Here is a 17,003-nt window from a genome sequence, read left to right as displayed (position 1 = left end):
AAATGACTAAATTAAGCGCACAATATCAATCACTGGATATTTGAGTACAGTGTTGATGGACACCAAACAAATGATACTGGAAAAAAACGTAAAGACTGAAGGAGTCCCGGAGAAGGCTTCAATAGTCACTTCAGGATGTTCGAGGGGTCCTTGTTGCGGTTTACGTTGTCCTTGAGGAGATTCTATGGGTCCTTAAGGAGGTTCAAATAGTCCTTGAGGTAGTTTCAGAGGTCCTTGAAGAGATTGTAATGCTTCCATTGTCCCAGAATTCAACATTGGTGACTGCTGCTCTCCGATGGTCCTTGAGGGGTTCCTGAAGTGATTTCAGTGGTTCAGTTGGTTCTTGTGTTCTTTGAGTTAGAATGTCCTGAAATGTCCTTCTAAGGTTTTTTAAGGTGGTTCAAATGGTCCTTGCGTTGGTTTCAGTTTAGTAATAACCCCCCACCACAACTCTCTGATCACAAAATAGGGGGGGCCCAAAGGTCATGGTGAAGTCTTTCTGGATGAAACACCAAGGTTACTCAAGGGAGTGCCAATGGATCTCCTGGATGTTTCAGGCGGTCTTGCAATGGATTCAGAATTCCTTGATCTTATCTTGTTTTCTGTGAGTGGTCCTTCAGGAGGTTCTGAGGTCTTTTAAGGTCTAATGATAGAGGTGGTTACAGTGGTCTTTCAGGAGGTTGCAGGGGTTCCTCTGTCCCACAATGCAATGCTTAACATGGAGGAAGAAGTCACAAGTTAATAACAATGAAAATATGACAGCTGGTTTGGTGTACTTCAGTTAGTCCTTAGTCACTCTCCTGATTACCTCGACATCCTCTGCCAGCATGAGAGCAGAATACCTGATTGACAAATTATTGGTATGGTTTAGTTATTGAGAATCTGTTCAAACATCCTCTAAATCAGTTTCGTGACTTTCCCTAAACTGTCACCCACAGACACCTAGAGGGTCACAGAGCCTACCCCCTTCTGAGACCCTTTATACTGTTATGTAAACTCTATGTACTAATGCTGATAGTGCACTCATATCGGTAGGTAGTACACAGTAAATTCATGTTCGGTGCTGTTTTGTACTAACGTGATATGATACAAACTGTCCATCAAACTGACATTTGAAACTACTACTCAATATTGCTATAGTAAAAATGTCTACATCAGCGGCTTGGGCTGGAGTCCACCTCAGGGCCCTTTGCTGCATGTCATTCCCTCTCTCTTTCCTGTCTGTCTTTCACTATCAAATAAAGTGTTTTAGCAATGACAGTCTACAGGAGTTTGAATTTAGTTTACCAGCATTACATCTTCATTGTGGCTGCATTATTGAAGTTTAAGCTTTTATTTTTGCAGGTCCACCAAAATGACACATTACACCATCTTTAAATAGACACTAATTTGTATTTACAATCTAAGTAATCTCCCATCTAATAACAGCACAGTGACTGTGAGCTGAGCTGTTTTGTGTCAGACTACATACATTTGATTGAAGCACTGTGTTGTGTCATGCTGTTCTGACTTAGCCGTAACTTAATAATGAGCTGTTGTGATGAATACAGACAGTGACTCACAGCTCTGTTATATGAGGATAAACTCACACAGCAGCAACACAGCACACTGCTAATCCACAGCTATCTTAATGCCAGTCGGAAAATACGCCCACAGCTGACCTGGCCTGGTCTAACCAAACCCCTCAATCCAGTTTATTCAGATCAACATTTAAGGTTTATAACTGGATTCAAAACGTGTCACAATGGATTATAGTGCATTTATAATGGGTTAAAATGGGTTATAAGGCATTTTAAATGGGTTAGAATGGGTTATAAGGCATTTATAGTGGGTTAGAATGGATTATAAGGCATCTAGACTGGGTTGACATGGGTAACACTTCATTTAGTATGGATTATACTGTATTTATCATGGATTAGAACGGGTTATAAGGCATTTATATTGGGTTAGCATGGGTTATAAGGCATTTACAGTAAGTTAAAATGGGTAAGAGTTAATTTAGCATGGGTTAAAATGGGCCACAGTACATTTAGAGTGGGTCATGTAACAAACCGTCTCAGCAATCGTGGGATTTTTTTCTCTCCTTTTAAAAGTGTCCTCCAGTGTCTGTTGCTACAGTGCAGCCTCTGCCAGAGTTACTTGAATGAACTGTATTTTATTGAGTGTTTATTGTTGTTGTCAGCACATCCTTTGGGCGGATTACATTCGGAAGTTACTCTTATTGGCCTTTTGCTCGTGGTGCTGTTGTTGCACTCACAGTGGCGAGGTGAGTGTGTTTGTCTTTGGTTCACTCTTCACCGCTGTCTGTGCTGTTCACAGAGAACCACCATGCAGTATAGATGACAGCAGAATGCAAGAGGGTCTGACACTGAACTGACATGAGGAGGGCACATAAATTAGGTAAATAACATAATGCATGTTTCGCTGCTCTTACACACACAGAGAGCTCACAGCGGAGAGATGGAGAGTTGACACCTGATCAAAAAAGACTTGGTTTGATGGGTTTATACTGTATTTAAAATGGGACAGAATGGGTTTACCTAACTAAACTTGGACAGATGGACAAAACCAACTTCTCCTCCTCCTCTTCCTCCTCCTCCTCTGTCAGGGCTAATTCAGTTGCTCTCAGTGTTTCCTCCCACACTATGTTGTTATGAAAGAATTCACTGCAGGGCTTCTTCAAGCTGTGACCATAAACAGATAGAAGAAATAAACTTTTGCTTCATCCAATCTACTTTTTGTATTTGTGTATGTATACAGTGTATGTAACACCTCATATTACATTTGGATTCACACCGTCAGATGCAGCACTGCTTTTCCTCAAACGGCCCACCGCACACATGAATGTTACAAAAATGATGGTGCACGAGTCTTGGTTTTAAATGTGTATTGTAATGTTCTTAGCTACCCTCTGCCTCTTTAAATGGAGATGAACTCTTACTGGCCCTGTGGCAACAAAGCACATGGACTCATTATGTGAGCCACACATTCACCTTCTTGCTCTTTTTTTTGTATTAACTCTGTCTGCCTCCAGCAGCTGCAGCTCCATATGTTCTTCATGCTTGTTACTGTAGAGCAAATCAGCTGCTCAGATCTCCAGGTTGAAATTACATAAATATCAGTGGGAGTTGGATATCTGTTGTGCTTCTTTGCCAAGAAGGGTAGATTTACTGACCTGCTTACGTTAACACGAATGGTTACTGGTCCAACAGTTTATTAACACATTACTAGACCGACTGGAAAACTGGGCTACTTTGTGTCTAGACATGATCATATATCTGTGTGGGCAAACATGACATGCAGAGTTCCCCAAGGCTCCACTCTGGGGCCTCCTCTGTTTAACATCTTCATGTTTCCACTGATTATGGAATGTTTGTGCATTGAACATAACTCTGTTATGTTGTTCATGCTGTACACGTGACATCTATTGCACTTCTGCCCATCCTACTAGATGGATCCCTCCTCTGTTGCTCTCCCTGTAGTTTCTTAAGGTTTTTGTTGGGGTCCTGGGACAGAGGATGTCGTATGTGTACAGATTGTAAAGCCCTCTGAGGTAAATGTGTGATTTGGGGCTATACAAAATGAATTGAATTGAATTGAAGTTACCGTACATTTGCAGATGACTCACACATTTGCCTATCACCAGGGGACTATGGTCCAATACAAGCGCTGAGTAAGTCCATTGAACAAATCAACTGGATGTGTCAGATGGTTTTTTTCAGTTGAACAAAGACAAGACTGCGGTAGTTTTTTTTTGGAGCCAAGGAGCAATGATTAAAAGTCAGTGCTCAACTTCAACAGTAATGTAATAAATTACAGACCAAGCCAGAAATCTATGTAGTTCTGGACTCAGACTTGAGTCTCAGCAGCCACATTGAGACGTTCACTCAATCCTATCACTTTAAGAATAATATTTCAAGGATTAAGGGACGTATGTCTCATCAGGTTTTGGAAAAGCCATGCATTTATCTTCTGTACTCTGTTCTCTACTGTAACGGTGTCCATACAGGTCTCCCTAAAAATGGGTTAGATGGGGGCTGATTCAGCCCGCTGCTGCTTGAGTCCTCAAGACCAAGAAAATGGATCACATCAGTCCACTTATAAGGTCTTTTGACTGGCTTCCTCTATGTAAAATAATTGACTTTAAAATTCTACTGTTGGTGTATAAAGCACTGAATGGTTTCGGGCCAAATTATGAACCATCCAGGCCTCTCAGGTTGTCTGGAACAGGTCCACTTTCTGTCCCCGGAGCCAAAACCAAACACGGAGAAGCAGTTCAGTTTTTATGTGCCATATATCTGGAACAATATCCCAGAAAACTGCAGGTCAGCTGCAACCCGCAATTCTTTTTAATCAAGGCTGAAGTCTTTTGTGTTTGCCTTGGTTCTTTATTAAGACATTCCTTGTACTGCACTGTAACATTTATTCTTGCATTACACCTGCCTTATTACATTATTGCTTTGGTCTTATTATGACTGTTTTTAATTGTATTTAAATGTCCTGTTTCTTTTGCACTTTGTCTTTTGATGTTTTATGCAAAGCAATTTGAATTGCCTTGTCTTGCCTTGAAAAGGGAATCAATTATTTTATTTTTTTTCTCAAATCAAAGCCTGTATTTGGTCTTGTTTGTGACTTCCTACTCAAACCTTAGAGAAAAAGTAACATCGGAAAGTTTTATTTGTTATCCAGAACGGGTTGTGTCTTCAAAGGTATTTTCATAATTTCACAGGTGTCTCCAGCTTGCCTGGAATGATGAAAAGTTTTCTTCAAGCGAAACCCACATTGAAATGCAATATGTACGTTCCATTAAAGAAGAAGGCGAGAGCGGAGTGGTGTAGTTTGTAGAAATGTTATATTCAAATATTAGTTTCACCCTGGGCAAAAATGTTATTATTTACACCAGAGAGTACACACCTGTAAGATCACAAAGTATAAATATTCTCTCTGTAAGAACATCCAAAGTATTAAAGATGTCTTGTCTATTTCTGTGTGGGGCCATTTTGAAATGACATCACCTTTTTTGTTTGAGGTTAAATGGACCGCCAATCACCTCCAGTGATGTGCCAAAAACTAACACGCTAATCAATAACGGTGTCATCAGTTATTGTAAATCCATTATTCAGACTCTCTCTGTTTGTTTCCAGGAAGTGGGTGTGGTGCAGTGGGCGGAGCTGTGCCAGGGCTAATTGGCGCCACTGGTCCCTCGGTGATGATGAAACCATTCCTGACGTTTCCTGTCGAGACAACGACGCCAGTCGGTCTTTTTCCAAACTTCAACACGGTATGACTGTGTTTGTTCTGATACATATGACTTTATGAGGACCAATTTGAGTTTTTGGAAAGTGAGGACATTTTGGCAAAGGCCTGTTTCATGGTTCAGACTTGGACGGTCCTCACTGAGATAGAAGATAGAAGACAGAGATAAAAGTACAGTGTGTGCGTGTGTGTGTGTGTGTGTGTGAGAGACAGTAACAGTGACAGGGTGCTGTAGCTGAAGGCGGTACAGACTGATTGTGATAAAGAGACCTGTCACTCTGTCAACATCACTCTGTCTTCACTGTTCTGCCAAGCAGGCTGCTGACCTCTGACCTCTGTGTGTAACCCCGCAGATGGATCCGGTACAGAAGGCCGTCATCAACCACACCTTTGGCGTTAGTTTGGTACCCAAGAGGAAACAGGTCATCTCATGCAACGTCTGCCAGCTAAGGTTTAACTCTGATGTAAGTGTCAATGTTTGTTTTTCTATGTGTGTTTAACCGGTTTACTAAATCTGATTCTTCACATCCTTCCAGTCATTTTGTTTACTGTATGCTTCTATGATCATGTCCCTGTCATGGCTGCATGCACATCTGCATTCTGGTCATGCTGCGATCTAAATGTCTGAAGCACATTTAAAAGACTAGTCTGACATGTCTAGAAAATCCTCTTATTTTCTGTCTTCCCCAGAGTCAGATCAGAACATCAGCTGTTTCATCCAGGACCTGTTTAGCCTTTCTTAGCACAAAGACTGGAAGGGAGAGAAGCAAAAAATCTACAATCTCCAACGAGTAATTCAAAGCTATCTGATTTACATCCTGTTGTCCGGCCTACTCCAAACTATGGACAGGAGTTTTGAGATGCAGTCACTGCGCCCAGTGGTTGTTGGTCAACAACTTCACATTTCTATTTCTAAACCTGCTGATGAAACAACATACTACATGTAAATCAGACATATTTGAAGTTAGGGTTAGCAGTGTCCCCTCTGCTTCTAGTTGTGCTAAGCTAGGCTAAATATCCTGGATCTCGCACTGGATGCTTTGAGATGAAGCTAATATCCATCTTCTCATCTAAATTAGCAGAAGACATACAGAAAGGTGATTGATAAAATGTCAAGCTGATAACCTCAGCTCTCATTAGCAACCAAACTCAGTGCAGGATTGAATGAAATGAAGACAGTGTTGAACATAAAGTGTGCTCCAAAATTAGCTTGCTAGCTTATGTTACGTTGCCCTCATTCTTTTATTTCATTATTGTGAAAATAGCAAGAGATCATGTGTGATAGTCCCACCAGGACCTCACAGAAGTGTTATGATGTTGAAAATTACCAAATTCATAGTTTTTACTTTTGAAAGAACAAGAGACAAGCAATTCTCCCCAGCTACTAGTCTTTTTGCTCAGCTTTAAATACAACCTGGACCTGGACACTAGGGTTTAAACGGGATTCCCAGGAATACACGTCCATCCCGACAAATATGATATCATGAAAACAGGAAAAACTAGTTACGTTCTAGGCATAAACCAATTAGTACTGCTATTAAAACTGCGTTTTGACTGAAGCTGAAGTTATACCTTAATGAAATTCCTGGGATTCCCGGTTCCTGGTGCTTCTCTATATTCCTTGGTTGCTTGTTTGCTTTAGTTCACATGTTTGCTAAAAGATAAAGTTATCACTTACTTATAAATGTTATATCATTAGCAACTTAAATCTGTGGTTTTTGGGGGGAAAAAACGGTATTGAAGAGAAGAATGTAATATAACAATTAGTAGGGCTCGAAAATTATTATTTACCTTTTAGCTAATATTAGCATAGCTAGCTGTAAATGCTTTCTAAATGACCAAAACTTGCAGCGTATTTTCTCACAACAGTTTCCTCCTGCAACCAGTTTCTGTTAAGCTAGGCTAATGAGCCTCCTTGTCTAAATGCACAGATTAACTGTCAGAAGTTGATGTTGGACTCATCCTTTAAGGAGATTTCCTGAGGACATGATGAACATTTTTATTTGCACTTCTAAGAAAATAAAGATTTCCTTATGATGCTTGATTTAGGTGAGACTGATATTTTTGAGGCTTTTTTGTTTTTGTATACTGGATCATCCTGTCAGGCATTCCTGCAAAACAGCAGGTTAGTATAATCAGGTGTAACCCCTGCCATCTATTATATTACAGTGCAGTTTAAATGACACTCAGCTCATTCACACAGTGACTGCTAAGAGGTGCAAACTGCATCGTTGGTGACACGCCAGTCAAACGTGACTAATTTATGAGCTGTTAAAATTAGCATGAGTGAACATGAAAACAGGAATCACTGTTGAGGAGAGGAGACAAGGAGAGGAGTAAAAGGGCAGCATTAACTCAGTCTAATAAACTGAATAAAAAGCTGAATCATAGAGCTTCCAGACAGTCACATGAGGAGGTTTGTTTCAGTGTACTGACTCTGTCACTCTGGGATTGTTACAATGCGTGGCACTTAACATGACTGATGATGTTTTAACAGTGTAGAGTTATTCTGTTTATCTGAACTGCTGACACAAACACAATTCAGGGTTCACATTTCAAGTCCATATACAACACAGGGGCTCGCAGACAGATGAAAGACTCCACCTGATATTAGCAGGCTATCTGTGTTTGGATATCTTATCTGGATAATGACAGAAACAGGCAGCAACCTCTATGTCTGAAAAGTGAAGTCAATGTGAAAGTGGCTTAAACTTGCATTCTTTCTAATGGCCATCAGGGGGCGACTCCACTGGTTAGAGAAGAAGTCTGATTGTATAGAAGTCTATAAGAAAATTAACCTACTTTTCTATCACTCGATTCTTCTGAAGTCTTCTTCAATACAGCATGATGTTAATTTAGTAGATAATGGTCCATTTAGAGTACAATAGGTGTTGTAGCGACCTGTCAGGGAGTTGTTTGTGTTTTGGTCTTAGAACTTTAACCCTTACAACAAATGTTTTCAGTTCATGAAAGTTAATTGTAACATTTTGGGTGACGTCACGGTGACTAAGATGCTATCTAAATTAAGATGGTAAACCTGGTAAATTAATTTTTAATTAATTAATTAATATTTGTATGTCAGCACTGTGAGCATGTTAGCATGTGGACATTAGCATTTAGTTTAAAGCATTGCACAGCTCACAGAGCTGATAGCTCTTACTCTTGTTTAGACAGCAGACATGAAATGTCAAATTAGGGAGGTGTGGAGTTAAAAAGAAGTGAGGTTACCAGACCTCTGTAGCCCGCTCCTCATCTCTGCTCGAGGCTATACATTAGCAGCTGCTAGCATAATGCCCTGTGATGGTTGAGTTGCATTGTGGGTGATGTAGGAGAAGAAAAAAAACTTTCCTTCATGAGTTCAACAAAGTTATAGGTGTGCAATGCTACATTTATGGAATACTCTTTTATAAATAAATGGGTTTTATTTCACCAGTCTTTCTGAAAACTGCAATATGACTCATGGGTCATATTGCAGTTTTGCAGACTGCAGACTGGTGAAAGAAAACCCTCAAGATTGTACCAAGTCTCTAAAGCTAGGAGAAGGGTGGCTATACAATAAGTGACATCAGGACTTCTGTTTCTTGGCAGAAACAAACTGAAATATAAAACGTTTCTGTCTCTTGCTTCAGTCTCAGGCAGAAGCTCATTACAGAGGCAGTCGTCACGCCAAGAAAATAAAGTCTCAGGAGAACAAGACCAAGGCCAAGCAGACGATCACTGGAGAGACCAATGGGAGCATCCCAAGTCCTGTTTGCCCCGCCCCTCCTGTCTCAGCTAACTGCAGCACCAATCAGCACGCAGGTTGATTTTAATAACACAGATGTAAACACTGTTAATGTTGAGTACGGTTTGTATATCGCAAGGTGTTTTCATTTCTTTCCCCTCTCTTTCCTCCCTCCAGGTCTCTTATCCAGCCTGGCCGACTCCTTTCCTCTCAAACCATTCCGCCTCCCCTGCTCCTCCTCCCCTTGTTCCTCCGCCTCACCCTCCTCTAGCAGACCAGGGAGCGAGCCTCCTCCCTCCAGTCCCCCCACCGCTCTCCCTGCCCCGGGCCTCTTCTCCACTTCTTCCTCCTCTCCTCCGTCTTCCAAAGCCTCTCAGCTTCCCATTCCTCCAGCTGCCGTCACCTCCTCTTCATCAGCTCCTCCTCCTCCTTCCCAGGCCTCCTCCCAGGACGCGCCTCTCTCAGTGGAGTCGGAGGAGGAGAAGGCAAAGAAGCTGCTGTACTGCTCTCTGTGCAAAGTCGCCGTCAACTCTCTGTCTCAGCTGGAGGCTCATAATGCAGGTGAGGAGGAGCGAGAAGATATCTGATCTGACACCATTTATTATTTCTTCAGTAGGAGCTTGATTGATGTTTAAACCACATGCTTCATACACGTCATGAGAGCTTTCAACACTTGTGTTACCACGTGATAATGATTATTACAGAAAATTTCAATTCTCTGTAGCGTAGTGGGCTGGAAGGAAGAAAATCTATCTTAAAACTGATGGATGATTTGGAAAAGGAGCAGCAAAAATGTAAAGTACACAGCGTTTGTGATTGTCATCATGTTTCCTGTTTATTAGAACTTTGGTTTCTGTGTGTCCTGTTTGCAGGTTCAAAGCACAAGACGATGCTGGAGGCTCGGAGCGGTGCCGGGCCAATCAAGGCCTACCCTCGAACCGGAGCCAAGCTGAAGAACGTCAGCGGCTCTGTACTGAAGGGCTCCGGCCTGCAGAACAAAACCTTCCATTGCCAGATCTGTGACGTCCATGTCAACTCCGAGATCCAACTCAAACAGGTAGAAACATCATTCTTACTTTCAACGTTACCTTATACGGACGCAAATCTTTCACTGTTGCTCTCCAGATCTACAAACAATCTCCTCCTGATCAGACTCATGGTAAAGCAGCTTAAAACACTGAAACTTGAACTTAATATTCAGCTTTTAGTTAATGCCTTTATTTCTATTGTCTAGCATGTGGAGCTAAGGGGACGATTGTTCCACTGCATTAGACAGCAAACAAGTGAAACAACTTGAAAATGAAGCAGCAGTGTAGTTTGCCAGATATGCAGCATAGCCTTTACTCTATAAGCTGACGTTTCAGCAACGTGTTATCTTTCTGTATTTGACTTGATGAATTCTTTACGGGATTTTAAATGATTATTGATTTCAGCTTGTTCTCTAAATGTTTTATTTTTTTGGAAAACTGTCTTAGCGTCTTCTCTCATCATTCTCTTTCCCAAATTAGCTTTATTAACATAAAAGTTGAGTTTTGCCAAAATAAATTGTTCGAGTAGTAGTTTAGTTAGAATACGTCATCATTTGGAGAAAAAATGGTTCGGACATTACTACATTGAATACAGTGATTTAAGAAAAAACAAATCATTAATTGTCAAAATGATTTCGGCCTTTTTCACGGAATGCATTTTTGACATGTCACAGTAGGAAAAGCACATGTGTAAATAATCAAATGAATGGTGGCTGAATGCCATTTAGCTGCTCAGGGTCAGGGGTTATTTTCGGGCACACAATCATTTTGCATTGTCGACTGTTGTTTTTGCATCTGTAAAATGCATTGTGGGATTAGCGTAAACTAGGCTACATGTTACTTCATGGACACTACTCTTTATTGTAGCTACCATTGTGAAATGTTTGAGAGCACTTATACTGCAGACATATTTACACACTCAGAATTCGGATATTAAAATAAAAGGTCTTAGTAAATATGGTGCGCTACCGTAAAGAGGAAGTGATTTGTGGACACAGCTATAGTTTAGCAATGTGATATATTAGTAGAATATCAATGTTTGTTGTTGTTACAGCACATCTCCAGCAGGAGGCACAAGGACAGAGTGGCAGGAAAACCCAGCAAACCGAAATACAGTCCTTACAACAAACAGCAGCGCAGCTCGCTCACAGTAAGTGTCTCTCTCTCTCTCTCTCTCTCTCTCTCTCTCTCTCTCTCTCTCTCTCTCTCTCTCTCTCTCATTCAAATTCACATATGCTTTATTGGTATGAACCACAATTAAGTAGAGTATAGTGCAGATCAATAAAATAGATAAAAGCTGCTATAAATCAATACTTGAGGACTGTAAGAATCAATTTAACGAGACATTTTTATTTGCTCCTGGGTTAATTGTTTAATACTTTTATTTGATTTTGTATTTACTAAATTTTTCAAAAAATCTATTCTCTCCTTGTTGCCACTTGATTTCCTCTCCTCCCTTTATCTCCTCTCCTCCCCTTGTTTCCTCCCCTTGACTCCAGAAGGAGTTGGTGAAGCCCTCCCTCTCTCCGCCCTTCCTGTCCAATCCCTTTGCTCCTCCGCCCTGCTCCCTCGCTTCCACCATCTCCCTTCCTCCCGCCCCTCTCTCCTCCTCCCTCCTCACTCCCACCTCCTCCCACCTCACCCCAACCCTCTCTCTCTGTCCTCGCCCTCCAACCTCGTCATCCCTCTTCACCGCCTCCTTCCTGCGTCCGGCTCCTGGACCAATGAGAGCGTGCCAAGGATCGATCCTCTTCACACCCTACTGATGGCAGCGTTGGTGGGGGGGAGTCGGACCTGGCTACCTTTCACTTCTGACCTCCAGTTTTTTGGAGAGACATCAGCTCTGCGATCACGTCTGCAGGGATTCAAACCTGCAACCTCCTTCAAAAGAAGACTTGAGAGGACAGAACACTCACCTGTCTGGATCTCCTCCTCGGGTCTGAAACATCCCAGCAACCGATGGTGATTTTATCCAAACCAGAACAGAACAGAGACTGAAAGTTTTCCACATGTTCTGAAAAACCAGGGATTTTCTCTTTAACACAGTCATGGAAAAGTTAGAGAATCAGCCCAACATTTCTAAAAAGCAATAATAAGGGGTCCTGGAATAAAATCCTTTTTTGTCATTTTGATGATACAGATTCAGCTCATTCAACACATCCAATACGTAAAACATTCAACATTTGCATGGAAACATAGAGAATATTTATATTTGTTTCTTTCTTTGACGTTATAACTAAAAAGAACCCCAAAGTACCTCATCATGTTTGACAAATGACTCTTTGTGGCAGCTGGAATCTACTGAAAACAAAGCTAGGGTTTGTTTAGAATATATTTTGGTTTGATTGAAATAAGAAGTCAGAAGAGGAAAAAATATCTCAACAATCCTCGGAACCCGCTCCTGGATAAATTGCTGTGATTCACAAGCTAAAGATGCAGCTTGTGTTGAGACCAACCACAAAGAAGCAGACAAAGACAAGAACGTGTGGACTCAGTTCAGGTCTGTTTGGGTCGGGTCCTCAGAGTTTGGAGGAGACAAATATTTTTTTCCTGTTGCTGGACGAGCTAACCGTGAACGAATACTGCGGCAGATGTCGTCAAGTCATATAAACACTGGACTGTGATGCCACAGATGTCCTCCCTCAGTCGTCCCTGCGCTAATGCTCAACTCGTTCCTAACATACAGCGTCTTGAGAGAACAAACTGCGAGGTTGAGAAAGAGAAATTAAACCGGACACCATTTTGGGATGGGATCACACCAGGGGCGATGGCAAATCAGGGCCTGGGGAGTAAAGTGGCCCTCCCCCACCCTCCTACGTCTGACGACCACAAAGGAAGAGACCAAACGGAACGATTTATTTGTCTCTCAGTTTTTTCTGACTTCATGTCTGTGGCCCAAGCTCCAAGCCCACTGGTTTCTACTGAAGACATAAATCTTCCAAATATAAAGTGAAAAAAACTAATTCCCTTCAACTGTAATTCATTCAGTTTTTTGCCAAAAAACAATTACATTTAAATATATTTAGACTGAAAAACAAAACAAAATCATCTTTCATAAACTATAAATGTGTATTATGTGTGTAATTGATGGCATGTAACCCTTCTCAAACACCTGTCCTCAACGGTGTCTACAGCCCTACCAAGGTGGAATAGAGGAATTATCCTTTACTGGAGCAGCAATAAGAGGCTCAACTACTTAAACTCTCTCTTTTGGTTCTATGGCAATACAAAATCCAGGCAAAAAAATCAGTTTTGGCAGGTCCGCTCCTTCCATTTAAACTCCCCAAAACCCTCAAACAATAAGCCTTAATATTAACATCAGGATTGTTAATCCAGGACAGTTTGTTTTCGCCAACCGTTGACTCAATTGCTGTATGTTTGGAACCAGACTTTCAAATGATACATAGACGGCTGATATCCACACTACTGCTTGTACCTGCTGTCCTCTCCACTGCCAGCGTGTTACAGACTCACTCTGCACTCTGGACCCGGCTACTTCTTGGTTTTACAGTGAAAGAGGCCTTTCGTCCTGACTGTTGCCTGGTAGGAACAGTCCGTCGGTTTCACCTTCCTGCTGTCACTGAATCTGACCAGAACTTTCTGGAGTTTTTTGGGGCGTCTGAGCAGCAACTTTTATTCAACCTGAGGAACGTCTTAAGACTTTTAACACATTACTGGAACTTTTCACAGCCTGCCACAACAAAGGAACCCTTTTCTTAATGAAGCTTACTCACTCTCCACGAGGAAACACAACATATAAACATTTCTCCCGTTGATTTTTTGTGAGCTCTGATAAGTTTTTACAGTGTATGTTGTAAATATTAACCCAAAGCTTTGTCACGACTTTCAAACAACGGCGTGATCTTTCCGTCCATCCAACACTTTGGTCCAGAGCCTCATTACCTTTCCTCTAGTGCCACCCTCAGGATACACATCACACGTTTAGCTCTGCTCCTAGTAAGGCTCTAAGAACAGCTAATAATGAACATGTGTGACAAAATATTCCTCCTCTTACTAGCTTTACTCTAAGCTTTCAACTGCATCTGCCTCTGATTTCGGATGTTGATAGTCCACCTTGATCTTTCTCCGGCCGTCCACTGACTCCTTGGCGATGACCTTTGACCTCTTCCCAGTCAATGCCGTCACTGGCTTTGATCCCGTGTTTCCAGACAGATGATGTTATGTTCATTCAGTCTCTTGTAGCTGAGGTGTATTTGTATTTTTACACCTCATCTCAATACAAGTATATATAGGCTAAACTCACCACCTATGACTGTTGACATCTGAGCAGAGAAAACCACTAACTACTGTAGGTGGGTAAATGCATGCAGCATCCAGACACTGACAGACTTTGGGCTCAAATGCCTGATCACCAACCCAAGCTGTCTATAAATGTGAAACGTTTGAGGATTGGAAAGAAGTTTCTCAATGAAAGAAAATGTCACCTGTAAGTGGCTTAAAGTGTGTCACTACTTTGACAGCTTTTATGGCTCCAATGTTGCGAGTACAAGCAAAAATAAAATTTAAAAAATATCTCAAATAAGAAAATGTTTAAATAGTGAGTTTATGATGGAAGGGAAAGATAGATATAATTGTCAAGGTACATGTATTATAGAGTCATAACCAAACGAAACAGCATTAATTGATCAAAAATAATGACCAAATAGAAATCACACTGGACAAAATTGGATAATAGACCTAGAAATATCAGGATGTACGGCAGATGGTCTTCTTTAGTATTTAGTATTTATTGGTCTGTTCAGACGGCCTCCCAAGCACTGAACTAAATACTCAAGTTCAAAGGCAGCCAACAGTGAGACTTTAAACAAAATGGGTTTTGTCATTGCTGAGAGGGTGGTTATCTTGATTACCCTACTTTCCTCACACTGCCCTTTCTTTTGCTCATAAATGAAACAATAACTTTCTATATCCTAATCATGTATTTTGTTTAAGTTTTGGCTGTTCCCTTTTGGTCTTAAATTAGGAGATTTTCATCATCCTTCATCATGTATCAGACTTAGGTCATGTGATGAGGCCTGAGCTAGATCCAATCACTAAAGAAGTGTAGATGTGGTTGAAAGCTCAGAAAAAAAGCTTGAGTGGACCTTTGAGTTGAGATTATTTGTCACACAAACTTAATCTCCCTGCTCAACATCAGCATATTGTTTTGCTTCGCCATCGATTTCATATTGTGGGTGTAATGAACACAGCAGCCTGCAGGGGGCACCAGCAGAACCTTCCTTTTTGCATTTTTAGACCTCTATGTAGTGAATTTAAAGTGATCAGGTGGTTGTTTGAAGGTCGTGAAAGGGCTTCCCAGAACCAGGAGAAACCATAGAAAACGTGACATCTTTAAGTTAAAGACCAGGTGTAAAAGCTCCTCCTTCAGTCTGAAGGCTCTTCTCTGATTGGCTATCAGCAATTTGAATAACTGAACCACCTGGGGGTAGAGTCGCCTGTTCCGCTCAGCAATCAGATAGTTCAAAATAAACTGAGGAAATGTGTGAAAGTGTTTTGAAAGGGCTTGAATCTAAGTGGCTGGAGTAGACTTAAAGGAGAAGTTCACAGTTTCTATACAGCCAATATGGACAGGAGGAACAGTTAGCGACCAATAACTCTTGGATAGAATATGTACTTGTGTTGTATTGGGACTCAACATAAAAGGAATACATAATATGTCAGCCATTCCACAGCTGCTGTTTTTGTAAGTACAAAAACATATTTCTAAGCTGTTTTACTTAGTAAGAAGCACTGTTTCGAGTGCACAAAAGTTATTATTTTTACATGCAAAAAGAAATGTTGTTTGGTTAACAAAGTCCCCATCTAAACATTTTGGGTTTGAAACCAGCCAAACTTGTCAGAATAAGAACAATCCATTAGGATTGAGTGGCGATTATTATCTATGGTTTCAAATGGTTGATGTTTTCTGTCTGTCTTCCTGCCTCCTCCTGAAGAACTTGAAGCATCTCAGTCTTCCAATAATGAACAAACAGGTTTAAGGACAATATGTGTGTGTGTGTGTGTGTGTGTGTGTGTGTGTGTGTGTGTGTGTGTGTGTGTGTGTGTGTGTGTGTGTGTGTGTGTGTGTGTGTGTTTATCTATGCAGTATTTTGGTCTCATGGGGCAGTAACGTTAATCAATCTCATCAACATGCAAACTGTAAAAAGAAGACAAAGTGTCAAATCAAATGTTGATGATGCTTGTAAAACGAACCTCTGAACTCGTCAACTAAACTTCCTCCTCTGTCCGATGATGTCATCAAGATGCAATAATGTACAGATCAGCTGCTGCTTTTCTATTCGCTCCGCTTCTTTATCAGCAATACGGAGGCCTGAGAGTCTTGATAGTGGCCTGAGTCTTGATACTAGCCCGAGTCTTGATACTGGTACGAGTCTTGATACTAGCCCGAGTCTTGATACTGGTACGAGTCTTGATACTAGCCAGAGTCTTGATACTAGCCAGAGTCTTGATACTGGGGTTGTAATACTGAAATGAAACAAACAGGGTTGCACTGTTTGATTTGTTTCCGAGTTGACAGGATATAAACTTTTCATTTCTGTTTAAACTATTGAAATGTTTTTGCCTGAGTATGTATGAATGTCTGTCTTTGTGTGTGTGTGTGAGGGCGTGTTTTACCTGTCTTTGTGGGGACGTGTTTTGATCACACGGTCACATTGTGGGGACTCACCTTCCTTTTGGGGACAAAATGCACTTCCCCATATTGTAAATCTTTACATTTTAGGGTGAAGACTTGGTTTGAAGTTTGGTTTAGGTTTAGGTTTAGTAAAGGTAAAGGTTAGGATTAGGTTAGGTTAGGTTATGGTTAGGGTAAGTCTCCAGGAAATGAATGCAAGTCAATGAAATGTCCACAAAAGTCATGGGAAAGCAACTGTGTGTATTCTCTCCGTGCTTGGAATGAACCATCGGATTTAATCACTTCCAAAGCTCATTTTCTATTAACCCAAGAGGAAGTGCAAACAGTGAATAATTGAAGT

At 41.1% G+C, this 17,003-nt stretch overlaps 1 protein-coding gene across 1 annotated transcript in view; it reads left to right on the top strand.

The window, feature by feature from the left end:
* Positions 1 to 11,774, top strand: part of znf385b (zinc finger protein 385B) — a gene marked incomplete at both ends in the record, with an annotated part of 37,153 nt that extends 25,379 nt beyond the window's left edge. Inside the window, 7 exons of the mRNA XM_079169646.1 lie at positions 5,145 to 5,281; positions 5,610 to 5,720; positions 8,886 to 9,057; positions 9,158 to 9,541; positions 9,853 to 10,037; positions 11,063 to 11,158; positions 11,508 to 11,774. Of these exons, the coding sequence (XP_079025772.1) occupies positions 5,145 to 5,281; positions 5,610 to 5,720; positions 8,886 to 9,057; positions 9,158 to 9,541; positions 9,853 to 10,037; positions 11,063 to 11,158; positions 11,508 to 11,774 (1,352 nt within the window). The remainder of the gene's footprint in view (positions 1 to 5,144; positions 5,282 to 5,609; positions 5,721 to 8,885; positions 9,058 to 9,157; positions 9,542 to 9,852; positions 10,038 to 11,062; positions 11,159 to 11,507) is intronic.
* Between the last annotated feature and the right edge of the window lie 5,229 nt (positions 11,775 to 17,003).

This window comes from Pholis gunnellus (genome assembly GCF_910591455.1).
Source record: "Pholis gunnellus genome assembly, chromosome: 12".
Classification (NCBI taxonomy): domain Eukaryota; kingdom Metazoa; phylum Chordata; class Actinopteri; order Perciformes; family Pholidae; genus Pholis; species Pholis gunnellus.
This window is presented reverse-complemented; position numbering and strand designations above follow the sequence as displayed.